General features: G+C 39.0%; 2 protein-coding genes across 3 annotated transcripts in view; both read right to left on the reverse strand.

Annotated features, from left to right (window-relative positions):
* Positions 1-11,253, reverse strand: part of syngap1a (synaptic Ras GTPase activating protein 1a) — an 82,140-nt gene extending 70,887 nt beyond the window's left edge. For both annotated transcript variants that reach the window (XM_051664072.1, XM_051664071.1), the window contains exon 1: positions 11,163-11,253. In XM_051664072.1, the coding sequence (XP_051520032.1) occupies positions 11,163-11,184 (22 nt within the window). In that variant the 5' untranslated portion in view covers positions 11,185-11,253. The remainder of the gene's footprint in view (positions 1-11,162) is intronic.
* A 2,360-nt stretch (positions 11,254-13,613) lies between these two features.
* scn1bb (sodium channel, voltage-gated, type I, beta b) lies at positions 13,614-23,713 on the reverse strand. Its single transcript, XM_051664116.1, has 6 exons — positions 22,873-23,713; positions 20,532-20,698; positions 20,185-20,422; positions 19,573-19,714; positions 16,842-16,913; positions 13,614-16,604 (listed from the first exon to the last, which is right to left on the reverse strand). Exons 1-5 carry the CDS (start codon positions 22,928-22,930, stop codon positions 16,847-16,849), a joined length of 672 nt encoding a protein of 223 aa, XP_051520076.1. The 5' UTR covers positions 22,931-23,713; the 3' UTR covers positions 13,614-16,604; positions 16,842-16,846.
* Between the last annotated feature and the right edge of the window lie 778 nt (positions 23,714-24,491).

Genomic DNA, 24,491 nt, shown 5'->3' on the forward strand with positions numbered 1-24,491 from the left:
CATACACACACACACACACACACACCCAGACAGACATAGACACACACACACATACACACACACGTGTGTGCACATACACACACACACACACCCAGACAGACATAGACATACACACACACACACACAGAACAAAGTCTGAGTTTTTTGTTCAATATATTTTTATTTATTTATTTTCTCCCCTTTTCTCCCAATTTGGAATGCCCAATTCCCACTACTTAGTAGGTCCTCGTGGTGGCGCTGTTTCTCACCTCAATCCGGGTGGTGGAGGACAAGTCTCAGTTGCCTCCGCTTCTGAGACCGTCAATCCGCGCATCTTATCACGTGACTCGTTGTGCATGACACCGCAGAGACTCACAGCATGTGGAGCTCATGCTACTCTCCACGATCCACACACAACTTACCACACGCCCCATTGAGAGCGAGAACCACTAATCACGACCACGAGGAGGTTACCACATGTGACTCTACCCTCCCTAGCAACCGGGCCAATTTGGTTGCTTAGGAGACCTGGCTGGAGTCACTCAGCACACCCTGGATTCAAACTCGCGACTCCAGGTGTGATAGTCAGCGTCAATACTCGCTGAGATACCCAGAACCCCTGCTCTATATGTATATATATAAAATTATTATTATTAAAAGTAGCTTTTTGTCCAAAGATTCAAAAAATATTTTAGCCAATTTTTAAGATATTTATATATATATATATATATATATATATTATAATATATTCTATATAATAATAACAATAATAAGTAAATACTGTCAGCATTTTTCTCCAAAAGTCTGATAATGATCTGTTGACAAGAAAAAAGTTGTCTTATTTGACTTTATTTCCTAATCTTAAAATAAGTAATCAAATAATACATCAATCAATAAATGAAATACGTAACGACCCAAATCCTAAACTACATTTACCTGTTCACAGGAAACAGTTATTGTAAATCAAACAGTTATTCTACATCTTTGTTCCACAAAGCAAAAAAATACAAAGCTTCATCCACAATAAATCTACGTAAATTTGACACATTTTGTCGTTTTGTTAAGCAGCAACACGGCTAACTGACTACATTTGTTCTGATAAAACAACAAAGCATCGTTCTTGCATGCAAACAAACATTTATTATTGAATAATTAGTGTATTTAGCAGCGGTATATACCGATGACCACTAACACCCACATCTTCATGACGTCACTGCTAACCTGTTAAACGCTTTATGTTGTACAGAGCAGCTTTTGCTATGAACAGTTTATTAATAAAAGCTTTTTCTAGGAACTGAGAGCTACAGTCGTGCGAATGATTGGTGCAATTAAAGCTTTTAAATGATTCAAACTGCTGTGTTTAATGGATCAAATGTGTGATTATTCTTACATAAAACGCTCAGAACTGCTCCGTGTATTCAGCAGTATACTGTGATAAATGCTGTGTGCATATGTCTTGTCTTAACACACTAAAAGATTGAATAAAAGCTGGGATCACATTTCAAGATGCCATAAAACGCAATTTTCTTTCCTGTGTTGACATGTTGTTCCTACTGAAATAGGAAGCTCTAGGAGGAGAAAGACTGGACATTTTCACTGTGTATATCTGCTCAAAGTTTATGTTGTTGCACTGGCATATAGATGAGCTCAAAGCTGACAGATATGTTTCTGTCTTCAGATCACACTGATGACGAGATGATCACACGAGACAGATCTGAACTTGTATTAACCAGATGAGCTCTAACAGACGCACTCATTCAGTCATTCTTATTGGTTTAATCATGTATTTTAGTATAAATGTATGTCAGGAGCTGTCTATGGTGCTGGACTGATTGGTTTCTTCTAGTAAACACGAAGCATAATGCAGATGGGTGATTCTCATGAAACCTGTCAAGGAAATGGTCATATGTATTCCCAAATGAGAACTAAATAATAGGTAACATCACAATGCAAAACATCTTAATGGCCCTAAAACTTGCTCATTTTGCATAAGCAAAATATAGTTTCTTTGAGCAAAATAGGGCCTGGATATTTCTTGATGTTTTGTGAGAATCACCCAGATAACAACAACAATCATACGTTAATTTCAAATATCGAAACAAACTGGCCCCAGACATTTAAATATTAATAAACAGTACTAGCTAATAATGTGATTTCTATCTATACATTTTTTTCTCCCTAATTTCTCATGCCCAATTTCCAATGCGCTCTAAGTCCTCGTGGTGGCGTAGTGACTCGCCTCAATCCGGGTGGCGGAGGACGAATCTCAGTTGCCTCCGCGTTTGAGACCGTCAATCCGTGCATCTTATCACGTGGCTTGTTGAGCGCGTTACCACGGAGACGTAGCGCGTGTGGAGGCTTCACGCTATTCTCCACGGCATCCATGCACAACTCACTACACACCCCACCGAGAGCGAGAACCACATTATAGCGACCACGAGGAGGTTACCCCATGTGACTCTACCCTCCCTAGCAACCGAGCCAATTTGGTTGCTTAGGAGACCTGACTGGAGTCACTCAGCACGCCCTGGATTCAAGCTCGCGACTCCAGGGGTGGTAGTCAGCGTCAATTCTCGCTGAGATACCCAGACCCCCGAGTTCCATCTATATTTATAAAATATACAGTTAGTTGAAGGTAAAATGTGTCATTTCTGTGCCAACAGCATCATCATACACAACTGATAAAAATGACTGTACACAAGATAGTTAGGGGTGTAAAGTACTTGAGTAATTATACTTCATTACTACACTTATTTTGGAGGATTTGTGCAATTAAAACTAAATACTTGTATTTTTTACTCTTTACAATTTTATTTAGACTTGAAAAATACTTGTTATATTTTTGCAGATCATTTTCTTTCATTTTACTGGACTGAAGCGACTTTTCACTGTCTCTGACATTCGATAAACGATAGAACGATTTTAGTTTCGGATGCGTGGAAATATTTCAACCCGTGTGACTAGACCGTATGCGACCGCCCGACCAGATGTGTGATGTATTCATTCAAAACTATGAGCGCAAAGTGACAAACATCAAAGTTTTTTTTCCTAAACTTTATTTTAAAAGCCTGCTACTTTTGCAGATTGGACGGTTATTTATTTATTTTCTCCCCTTTTCACCACAATTTGGAATGCCCAATTCCCACTACTTAGTAGGTCCTCGTGGTGGCGTGGTTACTCACCTCAATCCGGGTGGCGGAGGACAAGTCTCAGTTGCCTCCGCTTCTGAGACCGTCAATCCGTGCATCTTATCACGTGACTCGTTGTGCATGACACCGCGGAGACTCACAGCATGTGGAGACTCATGCTACTCTCCACGATCCACACACAACTTACCACACGCCCCATTGAGAGCGAGAACCACTAATCACGACCACGAGGAGGTTACCCCATGCGACTCTACCCTCCCTAGCAACCAGGCCAATTTGGTTGCTTAGGAGACCTGGCTGGAGTCACTCAGCACGCCCTGGATTCAAACTCGCGACTCCAGGTGTGATAGTCAGCTTCAATACTCACTGAGATACCCAGACCCCCCGATTGGACGGTTATTACTGTAAATGTCAGAAATGATTATTCACGTTGTAAATATATCCCAAAAGGCATTTGCAATTAAATCTGTACACATCATTTACTTCTGCCCTGGCAAAACATTTAAATCATATCTATGAATTGCTGAATTATTATAACTATTATTATTATTATTGCTTTTTTTTATTTTTATGGTTTTGTTGTAAGTGTTACCGGTCCTGCTCGACCCGCTCTGAGCGGGATTTGAACCGGGGTCTCCGGCATGGCAGGCAGGAGCGCGTGTACAATTTACATACTTTTTACACCCCTGCAGATAGTCCCGCCCCAAACTCACACCAAACAGTCAAACGCAATTGTTGCCTTTTCAGGTAAATCAATGTACGAATGGTTTCCTTAGATGTCCTTGCACATTAAACCGAGATAGGAGAAAGTAATGTGAAACTTCGAAATAATGACACATTTGACCTTGAAATATTTGCATATATATCTAATATGTAATGTCTTTCACAATAAAATGTATCACCTACATTAAAAGTGTAGTAGCCACAATGAAACAGAATTACAACCAGGGGCGATTCTAGGATTTCTATTAATTCACTATAATATTTGCACATTTAATGTTGTTTAGCAGAATTCATTAATTACAGATTAATTTTCTCTATCTGTCATTTGCTCGTGACTCGAGTCTTTTGAATCCTTTCATTAGATTAGATTGTGAAATCACATTTATATGCCAGTAGGTGGCAACAAATGCATGTTTATTATGTGTTATGAGTGAATCTTTAACTATTAATGAATCACAGAGTCATTCATGTCTAATTATACTTTATTCAAATGTGCATGTCTACGAATCTAACGAGACTTCAGCAGACGTGCCACTATTTAAGGAGCTCAAAATGGGCAATCACACATTTGTATGCTGATTGCAAAGTCACTGATTTTTAAGGGGGCTGAGATGAAATTTAGGAGGGCTGAAGACCTCCTCAATAGGGTCTAGCAACGCCTATGATTACGACACAAATAAACTCAACACAATATTCTCCACTCAGAAGGTACATGAGATAAACCTGACCATGATATGCAACTTATTTCCAAAAATAACACACTCCCATGTCAGATGAGGAATCAACGGACCAGCACACGAGAAATACAGAACATATCCAAACACACTCCCACTGTAAGTCTCATAGTCCTCATACTGTATAGTCTCTATGATATGATTTGAGTTTGTCTCTCACCCTGCATCCTGAACAAACACACCTCATTCAGGGACAAAACCAGCAGTTTGTGTTTAAGTGTGCATTCATTACAACACATTATTGTAGGACATATAGGCAGAACTCCACTGTGGTTTCGGCTGCAGTGGGGAATAAGCTCATTTTACAAACACAAAAAAGGTGTGAAGTGCAGAGAAACAGCCTAGCTTGCGTCCTGAGAGAAAGACATGTTCAAAGCGCTCCACTTGAAACATACTCCATAAAGACGGCAGTTCCGTTTAAATGACCACTCGAGAATACAACAGAAACACAACACCTCATGACACTATCTGCTCAATGTCCTGTACTTGTGCTCGCTGGACATCTGTGTACAATACAGGCCTCAATCTGGGACTGTGTCAGTATAGATCTGTATAGATCAGTACACATCTGTGTTTGTGATCGGTTTAATGTTGCTGTGATTAGCAGTCTAATGGTCAGTATAGATATAAGTGTAAACTGTATTATCATATTATGTATAAGATGATTTTTTTTAATGTTTGTTGTAATGTGCCATGTACCAGGATCAGTCGCGATTAATTGTGATTAATCATAGAAAACTGTGCGATTAATTAGTTAAAACCTTTTTATTGATTCAAAACCCTAATATATATGTTAATAAATATATAAAAAATACATTGTGTACGTGTATATACACACACAGTATATATATGTAAGTATATATACAGTACTGTGTGTATACATATTTATATATTTACACTGTGTATATGCTGTATATATATATATATATAATTTGAGGTAGTTCTGTTTATGATCAGTATATATATATATATAATACTGCATGTTTATTGTATATGCATGATACTGTATGTTTATATCTACAATGTATATATAAATATATATATATATATATATAGTATATATACATGTATATAGAATATATATAAATTTGATAAATACACTAAATATATATAATTTGATGCAGTACTATTCATGATCAGTGTGTGTGTGTGTGTGGTGTGTATATATATATATATATATATATATAGTATATATACACACAGTATGTAAAGATATATATTATGTGTATACAGTTCATATATATATATATATATAGTTATATGGTTATGATCCTTATAGATCATACAGAGCTGTGATCAGAGTAGATCAGTATAGATTTGTGTATGTGATCAATAGGCCTATATAGATTATTGTAGATATTCGATCTGTGTAGATCTGTGTGATCGGCGTATAATCAGTATAGATCTCTGATCATTACGGATGGGTGTAGATCTGTGTGATCGGCGTATAATCAGTATAGATCTCTAATCATTACGGATGGGTGTAGATCTGTGTGATCTGTGTGATCGGCGTATAATCAGTATAGATCTCTAATCATTACGGATGGGTGTAGATCTGTGTGATCGGTGTATAATCAGTATATATCTCTAATCATTACGGATGGGTGTAGATCTGTGTGATCGGTGTATAATCAGTATAGATCTCTGATCATTACGGATGGGTGTAGATCTGTGTGATCGGCGTATAATCAATATAGATCTCTGATCATTACGGATGGGTGTAGATCTGTGTGATCGGTGTATAATCAGTATAGATCTCTAATCATTACGGATGGGTGTAGATCTGTGTGATCGGCGTATAATCAGTATAGATCTCTAATCATTACGGATGGGTGTAGATCTGTGTGATCGGCGTATAATCAGTATAGATCTCTAATCATTACGGATGGGTGTAGATCTGTGTGATCGGTGTATAATCAGTATAGATCTCTAATCATTACGGATGGGTGTAGATCTGTGTGATCGGCGTATAATCAGTATAGATCTCTAATCATTACGGATGGGTGTAGATCTGTGTGATCGGCGTATAATCAGTATAGATCTCTAATCATTACGGATGGGTGTAGATCTGTGTGATCGGCGTATAATCAGTATAGATCTCTAATCATTACGGATGGGTGTAGATCTGTGTGATCGGCGTATAATCAGTATAGATCTCTGATCATTACGGATGGGTGTAGATCTGTGTGATCGGCGTATAATCAGTATAGATCTCTAATCATTACGGATGGGTGTAGATCTGTGTGATCGGTGTATAATCAGTATAGATCTCTAATCATTACGGATGGGTGTAGATCTGTGTGATCGGCGTATAATCAGTATAGATCTCTAATCATTACGGATGGGTGTAGATCTGTGTGATCGGCGTATAATCAGTATAGATCTCTAATCATTACGGATGGGTGTAGATCTGTGTGATCGGCGTATAATCAGTATAGATCTCTAATCATTACGGATGGGTGTAGATCTGTGTGATCGGCGTATAATCAGTATAGATCTCTAATCATTACGGATGGGTGTAGATCTGTGTGATCTGTGTGATCGGCGTATAATCAGTATAGATCTCTGATCATTACGGATGGGTGTAGATCTGTGTGATCGGCGTATAATCAGTATAGATCTCTAATCATTACGGATGGGTGTAGATCTGTGTGATCTGTGTATAATCAGTATAGATCTCTGATCATTACGGATGGGTGTAGATCTGTGTGATCGGCGTATAATCAGTATAGATCTCTAATCATTACGGATGGGTGTAGATCTGTGTGATCGGCGTATAATCAGTATAGATCTCTAATCATTACGGATGGGTGTAGATCTGTGTGATCGGCGTATAATCAGTATAGATCTCTAATCATTACGGATGGGTGTAGATCTGTGTGATCGGCGTATAATCAGTATAGATCTCTAATCATTACGGATGGGTGTAGATCTGTGTGATCGGTGTATAATCAGTATAGATCTCTAATCATTACGGATGGGTGTAGATCTGTGTGATCGGTGTATAATCAGTATAGATCTCTGATCATTACGGATGGGTGTAGATCTGTGTGATCGGCGTATAATCAGTATAGATCTCTGATCATTACGGATGGGTGTAGATCTGTGTGATCGGCGTATAATCAGTATAGATCTCTGATCATTACGGATGGGTGTAGATCTGTGTGATCGGCGTATAATCAGTATAGATCTCTGATCATTACGGATGGGTGTAGATCTGTGTGATCGGCGTATAATCAGTATAGATCTCTGATCATTACGGATGGGTGTAGATCTGTGTGATCGGCGTATAATCAGTATAGATCTCTGATCATTACGGATGGGTGTAGATCTGTGTGATCGGCGTATAATCAGTATAGATCTCTGATCATTACGGATGGGTGTAGATCTGTGTGATCGGCGTATAATCAGTATAGATCTCTGATCATTACGGATGGGTGTAGATCTGTGTGATCGGTGTATAATCAGTATAGATCTCTGATCATTACGGATGGGTGTAGATCTGTGTGATCTGTGTGATCGGTGTATAATCAGTATAGATCTCTGATCATTACGGATGGGTGTAGATCTGTGTGATCGGTGTATAATCAGTATAGATCTCTGATCATTACGGATCGGTGTATAATCAGTATAGATCTCTGATCATTACGGATGGGTGTAGATCTGTGTGATCGGCGTATAATCAGTATAGATCTCTAATCATTACGGATGGGTGTAGATCTGTGTGATCGGCGTATAATCAGTATAGATCTCTGATCATTACGGATGGGTGTAGATCTGTGTGATCTGTGTGATCGGTGTATAATCAGTATAGATCTCTGATCATTACGGATCGGTGTATAATCAGTATAGATCTCTGATCATTACGGATGGGTGTAGATCTGTGTGATCGGTGTATAATCAGTATAGATCTCTGATCATTACGGATGGGTGTAGATCTGTGTGATCTGTGTATAATCAGTATAGATCTCTGATCATTACGGATGGGTGTAGAACTGTGTGATCTGTGTATAATCAGTATAGATCTCTAATCATTACGGATGGGTGTAGATCTGTGTGATCGGTGTATAATCAGTATAGATCTCTGATCATTACGGATGGGTGTAGAACTGTGTGATCTGTGTATAATCAGTATAGATCTCTAATCATTACGGATGGGTGTAGATCTGTGTGATCGGTGTATAATCAGTATAGATCTCTAATCATTACGGATGGGTGTAGATCTGTGTGATCGGTGTATAATCAGTATAGATCTCTGATCATTACGGATGGGTGTAGATCTGTGTGATCGGTGTATAATCAGTATAGATCTCTAATCATTACGGATGGGTGTAGATCTGTGTGATCGGTGTATAATCAGTATAGATCTCTGATCATTACGGATGGGTGTAGATCTGTGTGATCGGTGTATAATCAGTATAGATCTCTGATCATTACGGATGGGTGTAGATCTGTGTGATCTGTGTGATCGGTGTATAATCAGTATAGATCTCTAATCATTACGGATGGGTGTAGATCTGTGTGATCTGTGTGATCGGTGTATAATCAGTATAGATCTCTGATCATTACGGATGGGTGTAGATCTGTGTGATCTGTGTGATCGGTGTATAATCAGTATAGATCTCTGATCATTACGGATGGGTGTAGATCTGTGTGATCTGTGTATAATCAGTATAGATCTCTGATCATTACGCATGGGTGTAGATCTGTGTGATCTGTGTGATCGGTGTATAATCAGTATAGATCTCTGATCATTACGCATGGGTGTAGATCTGTGTGATCTGTGTGATCGGTGTATAATCAGTATAGATCTCTGATCATTACGGATGGGTGTAGATCTGTGTGATCTGTGTATAATCAGTATAGATCTCTGATCATTACGGATGGGTGTAGATCTGTGTGATCTGTGTATAATCAGTATAGATCTCTGATCATTACGGATGGGTGTAGATCTGTGTGATCTGTGTATAATCAGTATAGATCTCTGATCATTACGGATGGGTGCAGATCTGTGTGATCGGTGTATAATCAGTATAGATCTCTAATCATTACGCATGGGTGTAGATCTGTGTGATCGGTGTATAATCAGTATAGATCTCTAATCATTACGGATGGGTGTAGATCTGTGTGATCGGTGTATAATCAGTATAGATCTCTAATCATTACGGATGGGTGTAGATCTGTGTGATCGGTGTATAATCAGTATAGATCTCTGATCATTACGGATGGGTGTAGATCTGTGTGATCGGCGTATAATCAGTATAGATCTCTAATCATTACGGATGGGTGTAGATCTGTGTGATCGGCGTATAATCAGTATAGATCTCTGATCATTACGGATGGGTGTAGATCTGTGTGATCGGCGTATAATCAGTATAGATCTCTGATCATTACGGATGGGTGTAGATCTGTGTGATCGGTGTATAATCAGTATAGATCTCTGATCATTACGCATGGGTGTAGATCTGTGTGATCGGTGTATAATCAGTATAGATCTCTGATCATTACGCATGGGTGTAGATCTGTGTGATCGGTGTATAATCAGTATAGATCTCTGATCATTACGGATGGGTGTAGATCTGTGTGATCGGCGTATAATCAGTATAGATCTCTAATCATTACGGATGGGTGTAGAACTGTGTGATCGGTGTATAATCAGTATAGATCTCTAATCATTACGGATGGGTGTAGATCTGTGTGATCAGTGTATAATCAGTATAGATCTCTGATCATTACGGATGGGTGTAGATCTGTGTGATCGGCGTATAATCAGTATAGATCTCTAATCATTACGGATGGGTGTAGATCTGTGTGATCGGCGTATAATCAGTATAGATCTCTAATCATTACGGATGGGTGTAGATCTGTGTGATCTGTGTATAATCAGTATAGATCTCTGATCATTACGGATGGGTGTAGATCTGTGTGATCGGTGTATAATCAGTATAGATCTCTAATCATTACGGATGGGTGTAGATCTGTGTGATCGGTGTATAATCAGTATAGATCTCTGATCATTACGGATGGGTGTAGATCTGTGTGATCGGTGTATAATCAGTATAGATCTCTGATCATTACGGATGGGTGTAGATCTGTGTGATCGGTGTATAATCAGTATAGATCTCCGATCATTACGGATGGGTGTAGATCTGTGTGATCTGTGTATAATCAGTATAGATCTCTAATCATTACGGATGGGTGTAGATCTGTGTGATCGGTGTATAATCAGTATAGATCTCCGATCATTATGGATCAGTGTTTGTGAGCAGCGCGCGGCCCACTCTCGGTTCGGTTTCTATAAATATCCGCTCGTGGCACAGCTGCTGTTACTGAGCGCGCAACTATGACAACACTTCTGTACTCAAAAACTGATTATCGATCACAATACCGCTGAATGTGCATGTTTGTTATCAATTATCGATGAGAAACCACACACAGCCAACAGCGCGCGTCTCCTCGGTCCTGGACTACAGTGCCATGAGGACAGCTGTCAATCATCTGTCGATATGCCGGCCAGCGCAAGGCCATATTGATGAATGACACAATGATCAGATGATCGATGACAGTGAGCTCTTACCTTGTGAAGACACATAGGACATGATCCTCCGGCACGGACCGTGATCAGCTGTGTGTGTGAGGCTCCATCACTCCTTCAGCGACACACCAATTACGCAACAACCTCACGGGCGCGCGCACGGCCAAGCGCGCTCATGTCAAGCGCTGTTATTGATCTTAATGATGATCCGCCGAACCGAACACGAGCGCGCACTCACACACACCGCGGGTACGCGCACAGATCCGGAGCTCAAACTCATCACAAGAGCATTTGGACGTTCATGAGGTAAACAAAATAGTAAATAAAACTTATTGAACAATTTGATTATTTAGCACTTATATTTGTCAAAGATGTTTAAGATGCAGCTTTGGGGACATGAGGAAATGACACTAGTGCTATAAATTAAAATGATTTCAGTCATTTAAAATGTGACTTTTGAGCACACACATGCCTCTTAAAATTGTAAACGCAAAAAAAAAAAAAAATACATACATATATATATATATATATATATATATATATATATATATATATATATATATATATATTAGCCTAATTTTAACATTTATGCATTTCAATTTCATAACAAAATTCAATCAAATTAATTTGAATTATTTAAAAAAAATTTAGTAAACAAAAACAAAAAAAAAACCTGGCAAAAAAATCTCTAAACATTTAAAGTTTTATTAATTAAATTTAATGTTATTTGGTTAGGAAATTGAAATGCGTAAATCTAAAATAAAAAACAGGATATTTTTTTTTAATGTTGTGCTTCTCCAAAATGTAGGAATGACCCAATAATATATTAAAATCTCAAAAATTCCTATAGAGATTAGTCTATATATTTTTCTAGCTATGCTCAGCTCCAGTGTTGGGCAAGTTACTCTAAAAAAAGTAATTAATTACTAACTATTAATTACATCTTCTACAGTGTAATTAGATTACTAATTACTCTGTCTGAAAAGTAATTGCATTACTTATTATTAATTACTTTCTAAAACCCTGATCAACCTCGACCTGATGAAAAATACAAGGATAAACATGAAACTGTTCCTTTAATTCTTTCAAATAAATCATATACAATCTAATTAATTATTCATGAACTGCCCAAAGAATTTAAAGGGGCAGCGTTAAATTAGAAAACATATATTTTAACATTAGACCTTACATTTAGATTTTAAATTCATTTTATATAGAATTGTTCTATAGTCTCTATACAATATTTAATGCAATTACATCAGAAGTAACTGTAATTAAATTACTGGAAAATTAAGAGTAATCCCTTACTTTTTGCAATGAAAAAGTAATTTAATTACTTAGTAATGCATTACACCCAACACTGCTCAGCTCTAAAGTATGACATAGAAACTTCTATTCATGAGTGCAGTCTCTATAACATTCAGCTCATTACCGAACGGCGGGAACACAGAAAAAGTGTCATGCACCTACTGTAGTTTGAAAAACCTATTATTGTACCATGCATGGTAATATGGGTAATTCCTCTTATGCAGTCCCTTGTGAACTCTGTAACAGTAAACATTTCTTTAAAAGTGTAGGCAAACTTTCACAAATATGCTCTGGTCAAGCTCAGACACTTCAGCTTTATTCACTTAAACTAATTATTTTACTATCTATTATTTATGCCAAACAAATGATCAGGATGGAGATAATTCACTATAGTTCACTGTACCATGGTACAGCCACAGTACTTGTAAGTGTTCTTAAAGCCATTCAGTAAATCACAGCACTCACCTGAATATCTCACACATCACATACTGTAGGTTTATCAAAGAATGCTTTCTTAGAAGGCAGCTAACTAGGGTTTAAACAAGCTCCAGTGCACTAGTACTAGTGTACTGCATACTCAGTATACAGTTGTAGACTGACTATCTATTTGAAATCATATGAGATGCAGTATGCAGTTATAAACACTTCAGAAAAAGTATGTTACATTGTTGTCACATGAAATCACTATGCTGCATTCCCACTACTTAGTAGGTCCTCGTGGTGGCGTGGTTACTCACTTTAATCCGGGTGCTGGAGGACAAGTCTCAGTTGCCTCCGCTTCTGAGACCGTCAATCCGTGCATCTTATCACGTGACTCGTTGTGCATGACACCGCGGAGACTCACAGCATGTGGAGGCTCATGCTACTCTCCACGATCCACACACAACTTACCACACACCCAATTCCCAGAGGACGAATCCCAGCTGGCTCCATGTCAATCCGCGCATCTTATCACGTGACTTGTTGAGCGCAATGCCACGGAGACATAGCGCGTGTGGAGTCTTCACGCCATCCACTGCGGCATCCACGCTCAACTCACCACATGCCCCACTGAGAGCGAGAACCACATTATAGCGACCACGAGGAGGTTACCCCATGTGACTCTACCCTCCCTAGCAACCGGGCCAATTTGGTTGCTTAGGAGACCTGGCTGGAGTCACTCAGCACGCCCTGGATTCGAACTCGCGACTCCAGGTGTGATAGTCCGCGTCAAATTAGTTATGAATGTTATCTTTACGATGTGTCCTCATGTATAAATTCTAAAGTAGAAATACTTTGTAATATTTATTCGCTCATTTGAGTACATTTTACTGTTTTAAATTTCAAGTTGTACACACACTGATAAAATGACGTAAGATTTAGATCTTAGTTTCCCCACAGTTTTTCTAAGTAAACTTTAATGATATAAAATCAAATGAAATGTAATTCAATTTAAGTGAAACTTCATGACATAATATCGAATAAAGTGAGTAATTTTAACTTAAGCATTTCAGTTAATACAGTAACTTTTCCTTACAAATCTGATGTAATTTACATTTACATTTGTGCATTTGGCAGACACTTTTATCCAAAGCGACTTAAGTGCCCTTATTACAGGGACAATCTTCCCAGAGCAACCTGGAGTTAAGTGCCTTGCTCAAGGGCACAATGGGGGTGGCCGAACCGGCAACCTTCTGCTTACCAGTTCTGTGCTTTAGCCCACCACGCCACCACCAATCCATAATGGTACTTAAATGAACTTAGTAGTGCTTAGATGAGCATCATATGCAAACACTTCACACTGGACATATTAACACGTGTTTCATCATGTATCACATGCCGATCACTGGAAGCATAATGCATGCTCCAGTATGCCATCTGTTGGATATCATCACTTGCACTATTACTGAGAAAATCACTTAACAAAGCCACACCTCAACACTTAGTGCACAAAATACCATCAACAGATAATTTGTTTTTTTTTTGTCATGAATGGGTAATTCCGAGTAGAAAATGCACTTCACAACACAAGAAGTTAACAAACGTGACAACAAAATCAACAGTAAAAACGGCATGCTGAGTGACTCTAGCCAGGTCTCCTAAGCAACCAAATTGGCCCGGTTGCTAGGGAGGGTAGAGTCACATGGGGTAACCTCCTCGTGGTCGCTATAATGTGGTTCTCGCTCTCGGTGGGGCGTGTGGTGAGTTGAGCGTGGATGCCGCGGAGAATAGCGTGAAGCCTCCACATGCACTACGTCTCCGCGGTAACACGCTCAACAAGTCACGTGATAAGATGCGCGGATTGACGGTCTCAGACGTGGAGGTAACTGAGATTCGTCCTCCACCACCCGGATTGAGGCGAGTCACTACGCCACCACGAGGACTTAGAGCGCATTGGGAATTGGGCATGAGAAATTGGGGATAAAAAAAAAATACAACCAATAAAAACGGTGTAAATAAACGTGCAAACAGCACATTAATTGTTTAAGCTTCCAAAAGTTACATCAATTTACTTATTTTATTTACAAGTAACACTTACTCAAATTAGCAAATAAATATGACACGGTTTTCTACTTTAAGACTGATACATGAGGACGCACTGTAAAGATAACAAATGATCATAAATAATATTTACTTACAAGCTAGAACATTCATTTCAACATGTTTGAGTTGAGTACAAATGTAGATTTACTTAATATTTTCAAGTTCACGCTTCAACTAACCTAATCAATGTAGAAGGTACTTACTCTTTTTTTGCAATATATACTTATACTTACACACCACAAAATCCACTATTTTCAGGGCACTAAACATGATTTAACATGATTTTAGTGTGATAAAATCCCTTACTAGCCTTTTCTGTGTAACGTTAGAGCCAATACCAGGATTACAAGGTTTAGTTGCCATGGTAACGCAGTTGTAAAATTGTCTATATCTTTCCACAGATGTAGTCAGTAAGTGATTGTATCATCGTAAAATCATGTTAACACACATATTGTTTATGTCTTGTGTCTATACTTCTGAAACAGTGAGTATTTTAATGTTTACAGATTATTGACCCCATTGACTTCCATTGTAAGTGTCTCATTTGAATGTTTTTAATATTTAATGAAATGTCTACATTGTTTCAAAGTTATGTAAATTAGGCCACTTTTTTACAGTCATCTCAATATGAAAAATGGCCTAATTTACGTTAAATCGCCCCCTATCGTTCTCCTCCATGAAAACCCTTTAGATTATAAATAAAACAGTGCGCAAAATTCATTCGAACTGATTTTACTTTGCACATTCTCTCTCTCTCTCTCTCTCTCTCTCTCTCTCTACACGTCCACCCACCAGCATTCAGTGCTGCATTTAACACAGAATATCACATTATATCATCACATGACATCACATCATGCTCGTGTGCAGAAATGGCCTATTTTAGGTGAGTAGGTTTGATATAGGATACTTGCATTGATCGGCTGCAGTGTGGGCATGCATTAACGTCACAGAGTGAGATATGAGCTATCATATGTCTTAATGCACTTTCCCACAATGGAGGTAATCGCTATCGAATCAAACATTCAGTTCAGGTTGAGCAGCGTCTGAACATGCCTACAGTATAGTGCTACATTCACAACTACAGTTCTCATATACAGTATGTGCTCACATACACTTCTGTAACTCATAATAAACCTTATGCAACAGGATTATCAAGTACAATATAAAACTAAAAATGATCAACTCTATCAAGCTCGTTTAGTCTGTTGATAGTGCCTGAGGCATCTATAATTAAATTGCATTCACATTCACAGTTGGCTCATGCAACTATAGCATTGCATGGCGTTTTGGCTTTCAGACCATCTGATATTACATTATACTATATATATATGTCCTCAATATGTCAAGATCAACTAAGCATTTGTTGCTCTTTACTGATCTCTAGTGCAAAATCGAAGTATTGCAATTTTCTATTTCACACAGTTGAAATATTGCAGTAAATAGAGGAAATTGTGGATTTTTTTCCACTAGTAATTTTACATTTTTTGCTTCAAATGTATGCAGTTGGCTGTTTGCCGGGCCTTTAACCATGCATAGCATTAAAGTCATGCGAAACAGAGTCAGGTAAAGAGGTAAGAAAAGGTTATAAAAACAGGTTGAGGGAGTTTGTGAAGGTAGCCGGAGGAATGATAGCAGTCCAGAGGAAGAGAAAACCTGCGGACCAAAACAAACCCATATGAAATAATGATTTATACATAATTTGTTGTTGATTTAAATAATAAATAATTGCATTACAGTAATGAGAATCACCATTCAGAGCAATGAGAATTACAAAACAAGTCACATTTCGAAATGCATATACGTTAATAAGAATTAAGGGAGGTCATGGAAATAATGCAGCGTATGTGAGTGATTATTACAGCTGCATCCACTCACTGTTAGTCGACTCACCTGTGTTATTCTGCTACCTGCACACCAGCACAGTTGTCTTTACTCTCTGATGCGATCGCTAAATACTCCGCGCTGCAACACACAACAGAAGGAACACACACTTAATAACACACAGTGTAACCGTCACTAACTGGGTTTCCATCCACTTACATTCAAAATAAATTTAAGATTTATGCTTTTCAATTTCATAACAAAGTTCCATTTCAAATTAAACCGAGTACTCTTTAATGAAATAAAATTATTCATTATTCATTAAAAACACACATATTTGAAATTTCATTCATTACATTTTATCATTACATTTATAATTTAATTTGATGGAATTGTCTTATGAAATATGAAATAGAAATGCGTTAAATCGTAAAAATAGGCTAAAATATTTTTATTTTTGGATATTTCCGCTTTTTCTCCCCAATTTTTCATGTCCAATTCCCAATGCGCTCTAAGTCCTCGTGGTGGCGTAGTGACTCGTCTCAATCCGGGTGGCGGAGGACGAATCTCAGTTGCCTCCGCGTCTGAGACCGTCAATCCGCGCATCTTATCATGTTGTTGAGCGCGTTACCACGGAGACGTAGCGCGTGTGGAGGCTTCACGCTATTCACTGCGGCATCCACGCACAACTCACCACACGCCCCACCGAGAGTGAGAACCACATTACAGCGACCACGAGGAGGTTACCCCATGTGACTCTACCCTCCCTAACAACCGGGCCAATTTGGTTGCTTAGGAGACCTGGCTGGAGTCACTCAGCACACCCGGGATTCAAACTCACGACTCCAGGGGTGGTAGCCAGCGTCTTTTACCACTGAGATACCCAGACCCCGCTAAAATATTTTTATTAAAATTGTGGGATATCCCATAAAAATGTTACATGTGACTTTAAATGTACAATATTTGCATAAAACAGGTCGCTATAGGTGGATGCATTTTGAACTCTGTATTGTGCATAATCTGCGATGGAAACACGCTTACCAAATAAATTCCAAGATGTGCATCAAAAGTCGTGAGACTGAATAATTCACTCATAAGTGGGCTAACCAGCCGACCAATGAGCTCATTTAAAAATGAGCGATTTCTACGCAGAATGCTGGTTAGAAATACAGTCCCGACTCCCGACATGCGGTGATGTCACGTTGACGTATGCCAAAATACTCTACCAGCGGCTTAAACTGAAAGCATGACAGGAAACGACTTGATGACGACACATTTTAAAGGAACAGTTCACCCAAAATGAAAATTCTCTCATCATTTACATCACCCTCATGCCATCCCAGATGTGTATGACTTACTTTCTTCTGCAGAACACAAATGAAGATTTTTAGAAGAATATTTCAGCTCTGTAGGTCCATACAATGCAAGTGAATGGTGACTAGAGCTTTGAAGCTCCAAAAAGCACATAAAGGCAGCATAAAAGTAATCCATAAGACTCCAGTGGTTTAATCCATGTCTCCTGAAGTGATATGATAGATGTGGGTGAGATACAAATCAATATTTAAGTCCTTATTATACTATAAATCTCCACCTTTGACCAGCCCTGACCAGTAGGTGGCGATATGCACGAAGAATGCAATCAACAAAAAACACAAGAAGAAAAAATGTGGAAGTGAAAGTGAAAGTGGAGATTTATAGTAAAAAAGGACTTAAATATTGATCTGTTTCTCATCCACACCTATCATATCACTTCTGAAGACATGGATTAAACCACTGGAGTCTTATGGATTACTTTTATGCTGCCTTTATGTGCTTTTTGGAGCTTCAAAGTTCTAGTCACCATTCACTTGCATTGTATGGATCTACAGAGCTGAAATATTCTACTAAAACTCTTCATTTGTGTTCTGCAGAAGAAACGATCCCTTTAAACAATGGAAAAATGGTTTGTTCAAGTCTAAAGTGTTTGCTTTTTAAATTTTGATGTCATGTTTTTATTTGTCCGAATTATGTGCGAACACTCCGACAGTCTCTGTTTGGAATATGTGACAGTCAGCATATTTTTAAATATCTAAAGAATGTGTCTTTATTAAACTAAAAATGTATGAATAAGACACTGCTTTTAGATGGTAATGAATAACAGGTAAATCATGTGTCTTGTTCATCATCTCCATAAGATCTGTGGTAAAAATCCCTTGAAGAGACTTTCTCATTTTGTTCTAGAACATAAATGACACACAGTCAGACCTCAATCGTGGATTTTGAAGTTGTTGTGTCTTTTAAAAATGCATGTTTTAATCACAATGCTAATTAAGAACTACAACTCCCATCAGCATGTGAGATTAGCGACGGGTTAGCAACATGCATTTTTAAAAGACACAACAACTTCAAAATCCACGATTGAGGTCTGACTGTGTGTCATTTATGTTCTAGAACAAAATGAGAAAGTCTCTTCAAGGGATTTTTACCACAGATCTTATTTTACTAAACTAAAAACGCATTTTCCTAAAGGGAACCCATGGCGAATTCGCCTTTTGGGTCTGACGTCATAGCTGAAAGGTCTATTGCATCTAATAAAAGAGCCGCATTGGCTTCCTCAGTGGCTACAACTTCCATTTTAATTTCTATTTTACGCAAATTTAGCTGAAAGTGACGATTTTGTTCTCTTGAACACGTGGCATGAAAACGCTGCTTTGCTCAGAATTTTCTCACGATATCTTCTGCATAAAATACATTTGCAACTGGAAACCTGACAAGTGAAACTGTAGACCGCTATATATGTAAGGACGCGTGTGTGACTCACGCGCTGGCTCTCAGCGCTTCCTCTCCTGCCGCTGCGATCTTCCTGTAGCAGTAGATCATCTCCACTAACAGCCAGAGCTGCAGCCCGATGATGGACACATACATCATGACCTCTGACACGATAGACGCCGTACCACGTGTGGCTGAAACACACAGATACTGTCAGACACTTTGAAGAATAAATACGGATAGCTAGGACACTTTGTGTAGAGATGTGAGCCAAATGTATAAATGTAAAGTGTAAAACCAGACAAAATACATGTTTACAGTGATGCACGTACAATAGAAGTCTATGGGACAAAAGGCACTAGGATAAATGCTGAAGTACTGTTTTAAAAGACATATAATCTGTGTAAATCTTTCAACTCTTGTCATGACTATGTAAAGTCAATAAATCTGGTATTCGCAAAACATGACAAACTCCACCCACTGCTGTTAAAACAATTAACCACAAAAAGCATTACAGTGATTTTACCACAATTAAAAATCTCAACTACACACTTTTACCAATGCCTCTCGAGGCTTATAGCTTCTGTGAACTCATATGAAGTAGACGCCAGCCACTCAAAACATCCTGGATTGATTTTTCCATGTAGTCCGATTGCATCCGTACCTTTGGCCACCACGGTGAGGTGCACCACTTTACTGGCGATGGTGGAGTACTCGTAGTGCTCGTAGCTCAGAACTCGGTTGAAGGTGCAGCGATAAACGCCAGAGTCGTTGAAGGTGACGTTATTGATAAGAACAGATGCGTCCTGCAGGTCATATGTCTTTTTACTGCCGTCCCACTCCAGTCGGCCCTCAAAACGCTCATCTATGATACTGGAGGCATCACCATCATAACTGTAAATCTGTCCATGCAGATAGCACACCATCACAGAGCAGGAGCTTTAAATTAAGTCTGATGGCCAATAGACTTATTAAAGAATATAGGTAATACAGGCGTCTGTAGAAACTCACGTGCACAAAGCCTGGTTCTCCTCGTGCTTTGAAGTGCCAGTCGACGGTCGCAGTGGCCTCCACCTCTCCTCGCATCTTGCAGGAAATGCAGCCCAGTTTGAATTCCTGACCTGCCACAGCCTCGGTGTCCGAATCCACCTCCGCACACGCACCGCTGCACAGAGACACTGCAGGACACACATGACATTGATTGGGACGTGTTACCGTACATAACACACCAGACGTTTTATCAAGAGTGGCTCATTCTACAACATGGGAGCCAAAATAGTTGATGCTGACTAAAATGCATTCTCTTCTTTCATCATGCAGATGCATTTTATGGCCTCTCCCCACCCTGTGTTTCCAACTTCACCTTGCTGAATTGGCAAATACTATATGCATATTTTGATGACAACATTTCTTTATTATGTTGGCTTGGAAAGCAGGCAACCAGTCCGTAACACCCTAACAACTGCCTAGCCATGCCTTAGCGACCACCCAAAACACTCTAGCAACCACCTAGCGACCACCCAGAACACCCTAGTAACCACCTAGCAATGCCCTAGCGACAACAAAGAACAGTTTAGCGACAACCAAGAACAGTTTAGCAACCACCTGGCAACACCCTATCAACCACCAGGAACACCCTAGTAACTGCCTTGCCATGCTCTTAGACCACCCAAAACACGCTAGCAACCACCTAGCAATGCCCTAGTGACTACCCAGAAAACTCTAGCAACTACCTAGCAACTGCTTAGCAACCACCTAGTGACCAACCAAACACCCTAGAAACCACCTAGCAACACCCTAGCGACCACCCAGAACACCCTAGCAACACCCCAGCGACCACCCAAAACACCCTCGCAACCACCTAGCAACCACTTAGCTACCACCCAGCAATGCCCTAGCAACAACCCAGAACACCCTAGTAACTGCCTAGCTATGCCCTAGAGACCACCCAAAACACCCTTGCAAACACCAAGCCACGCCCTAGTGACCACCTGGCAACACCCAAGCTACCAACCAGAACGCTCTAGCAACCACCTAGCAACACCCAAGGAACCACTTAGCAACCACCTAGCAACCACCCAGAACACCCTAGCAAGCACCTAGCAAACATTTGACAACGCCCTAGCGACCACCCAGAACACTCTAACAACTAACTAGCAATGCCCTAGCAACCACTCTATCGACCTATCTAGCTGGCTGTTTGTTTGACTGTAAAATCTGTATAAACTTTAACATTTTAAAACTAGTTTAAACTCTCAGACAAGGTTTTTTTTCAAGCCAACATCAAAGTTTGTGTACAAATTTATCATCTTGTTCTCTCTTTTAATATTTTCAGATTTTAGTTGACAATGTACTACTTTACATTATTAAATACTATTTTTGAAGTCTTGTATACCAGGTTATGTCAACCCTGTTCCTATCATATTTGTCCCCTTTAATGAACAACAACAACAACAAAACTTGTTAGCTTGTGAACACTTAAAGGACCAGCTAAAGTGTCTATTTTGTATCACTTCATATATTTGGTTATTGTTCTCAGCGTGGGCTAATCTGACAACGTCAAACTCCAATGATTTTGTATTGTAAACAACTGATAATAGACTGTAATCTCAAATTAAACTGTAAAACTGTCAACCCCGTTACCTTTCTGAAGACATAATTAGGTTTTTCATATGAAGGTTTCATTAAAACTGAATTGGAAACTTTTCACCATTTATTTTGAGAAAATAAACAGAAACCATTTACAAGACGTGGCTTTATGTTCATGTCCACGGTTATTAGTAAATCCAAGTGCAAACCCAGATCACTTTTCTCTATGAAACTGTCATCCATGCTTTCATAACCTCTCGTTTAGATTATTGTAACTCTTTATTCGCAGGTTTACCCACAAAAGCACTTCACCGCTTACAAATTGTGCAAAACTGCTACTCGTGCTCTCACACGTTACAAATCAACTCACATCACTGCAATCCTTCACAAACTGCACTGGCTCCCAGTTTTAGTCTTTAAAGCCTTTCATGGATCAGCACCCTCATATTTGACAGAACTAATACATCCTTATGTTCCCGTCCGCACTCTTAGATCTAGTGCTGGAAACTTGCTTGTCATACCCAAGTTCAGACTGTCGGAGGGCTTTCAGTATTACTGCACCAAAGCTTTGGAACCAATTGCCCCAAAACCGTGTCAGTGAAGAACATGCATGAGATGAAATATGAGACAAGTATCACATGTGAGCATAACTGCTTTATCACACAAGCTGTTATTAAAAACCCCTACATAATTGATCCATGTGATTAATGCAGAATGTTTAAAACCTTCTCACAATGGAAAAAGGGCCTTTCATTACACTCACCTGAGAGCGTGCAGAACACACACAGGAGCAGAAACCGTCTCACACACACGTCCATCATTGTGTCTGTCTGTCTGATGGGTGAGACTCTAGTGTCCACAGTGATGTATCTTCATAACAGGCCCATAAGACGAGCTCACATGGAAGAGTCTCTATTTAAATGTGCTCCAGTAATGAAGGCAGAGGACTAGACTCGTAGGTTATTTGCAGTATAAAGATGTGCATAAGAGGCCAGTGAAATGTGCTTGAACAGCCCCTGATTCTTTGGCTCAATGCAGTTTTGTTGCTTTTCTATCATAGAATACTTGTTCATAAAATAATGCACGGTCGTATTTAATTCACAGCATTATCTAATACTTACAGAACTTGAGAGCAGTATTTACATGATGCATTGATTTCGCAGTAAACTAATGCACATGCACATAGAATTCAGTAGCTAAATACATGCATTAATATATATCTATATATATATATATAGCTATACATTAATGCACACTGACTGTACTCATGCAGATACAGTGGTTTATGAACTTGCCTTTATAAATATCATGTAATACTCCTCAGATCAGATATACTCCTCGTGCATTAGAGTGAATATGATCGGTGATTTGGCGGGTTTTAACGCCATTCTGAGCGGGTCGTTCGGTGAGTTCTATAGTTCCCGGTGACGCTCGCATCGACGCGCGGACTGATGCATTGCGGTAAAAATCCCGGGCCGCGCGTGCATCGCAACCGAACCCGCGTGACGTCACGTCGTTGCCTGCAGGTGCAGCAGCCCCTTTAAAACTCACAATAAACGCAAGATCAGGCCACGAGACTATAAGTGAATTTTAAATAATAAAACATGTTTTATAACAGTCAAATTGTTTAAATGCGTGCCTGTAAAACAAAATAATTCGCTAAAGAATATAATTTCACAAAGTGCTTACTTTTAGCTCTCTTAAAGCTTCGAGTTTATCATGCACTCATCGGGATCTTTAATTAACATTAAATAAATAAGTTTGAATTTGGTCTATCAGGGTTGTGCACTTCAGTCAGTCAGCAGGTGCCGTGCACGAACAGCAGAACTACAGGGCTCGGCTTATGAATATTAATGACGTCTTGCTGACGTTGCACTTTGACGTCCTGTGACGAGAGGCAATTAATATTAATGAGCCCGTCCTTCAGTACATTTTCTCAGTTGCAGCGCCTACAACTTCTAAAGGCCCAATAAAGCTTCTGTTTTATTCAGTGTGGGTCATAATGCCCCCACGGTGAATTTTAACATGTTATATGTATATATGTTATAATATTATATAATCCTAGGCCATTATTTGCAGCTAGTGGTGTATTTGATATTGTTTTAAAGGTAACAGTACACGACTGTTCAGATTGACAATGTATTCAATTTAATTGAGGTAATTGGACGAAATATATAAATGTATTTATTTTTTTATTATTATTATTTTTATGTGGTTAGGCGAAAAAAGTCCCAGAAAATCAATTCAAGGGAGCAAGTATGTAATTACCCCATAATAATGATACTACTACTAATAATAAAGTTAATTCCTGTCACTGAGGGGGCGTGTCTCTCTCTCGAATGCAGGTACGAACATAAACACTATTATTATATTTTTTCGTCT

The sequence above is a fragment of the Myxocyprinus asiaticus genome, chromosome 30, assembly GCF_019703515.2.
Source record: "Myxocyprinus asiaticus isolate MX2 ecotype Aquarium Trade chromosome 30, UBuf_Myxa_2, whole genome shotgun sequence".
NCBI lineage: Eukaryota > Metazoa > Chordata > Actinopteri > Cypriniformes > Catostomidae > Myxocyprinus > Myxocyprinus asiaticus.

Excerpts from the sequence above, each read along its gene's own strand:
- scn1bb (XM_051664116.1), bottom strand. The coding sequence starts at position 22,930 with ATGATGGACGTGTGTGTGAGACGGTTTCTGCTCCTGTGTGTGTTCTGC. Across the intron at positions 19,715-20,184 it reads CCTCACCGTGGTGGCCAAAG|CCACACGTGGTACGGCGTCT; the intron begins GTACGGATGCAA and ends TGTGTGTTTCAG. Across the intron at positions 16,914-19,572 it reads GAAGCGCTGAGAGCCAGCGC|CGCGGAGTATTTAGCGATCG; the intron begins GTGAGTCACACA and ends TGTGTGTTGCAG.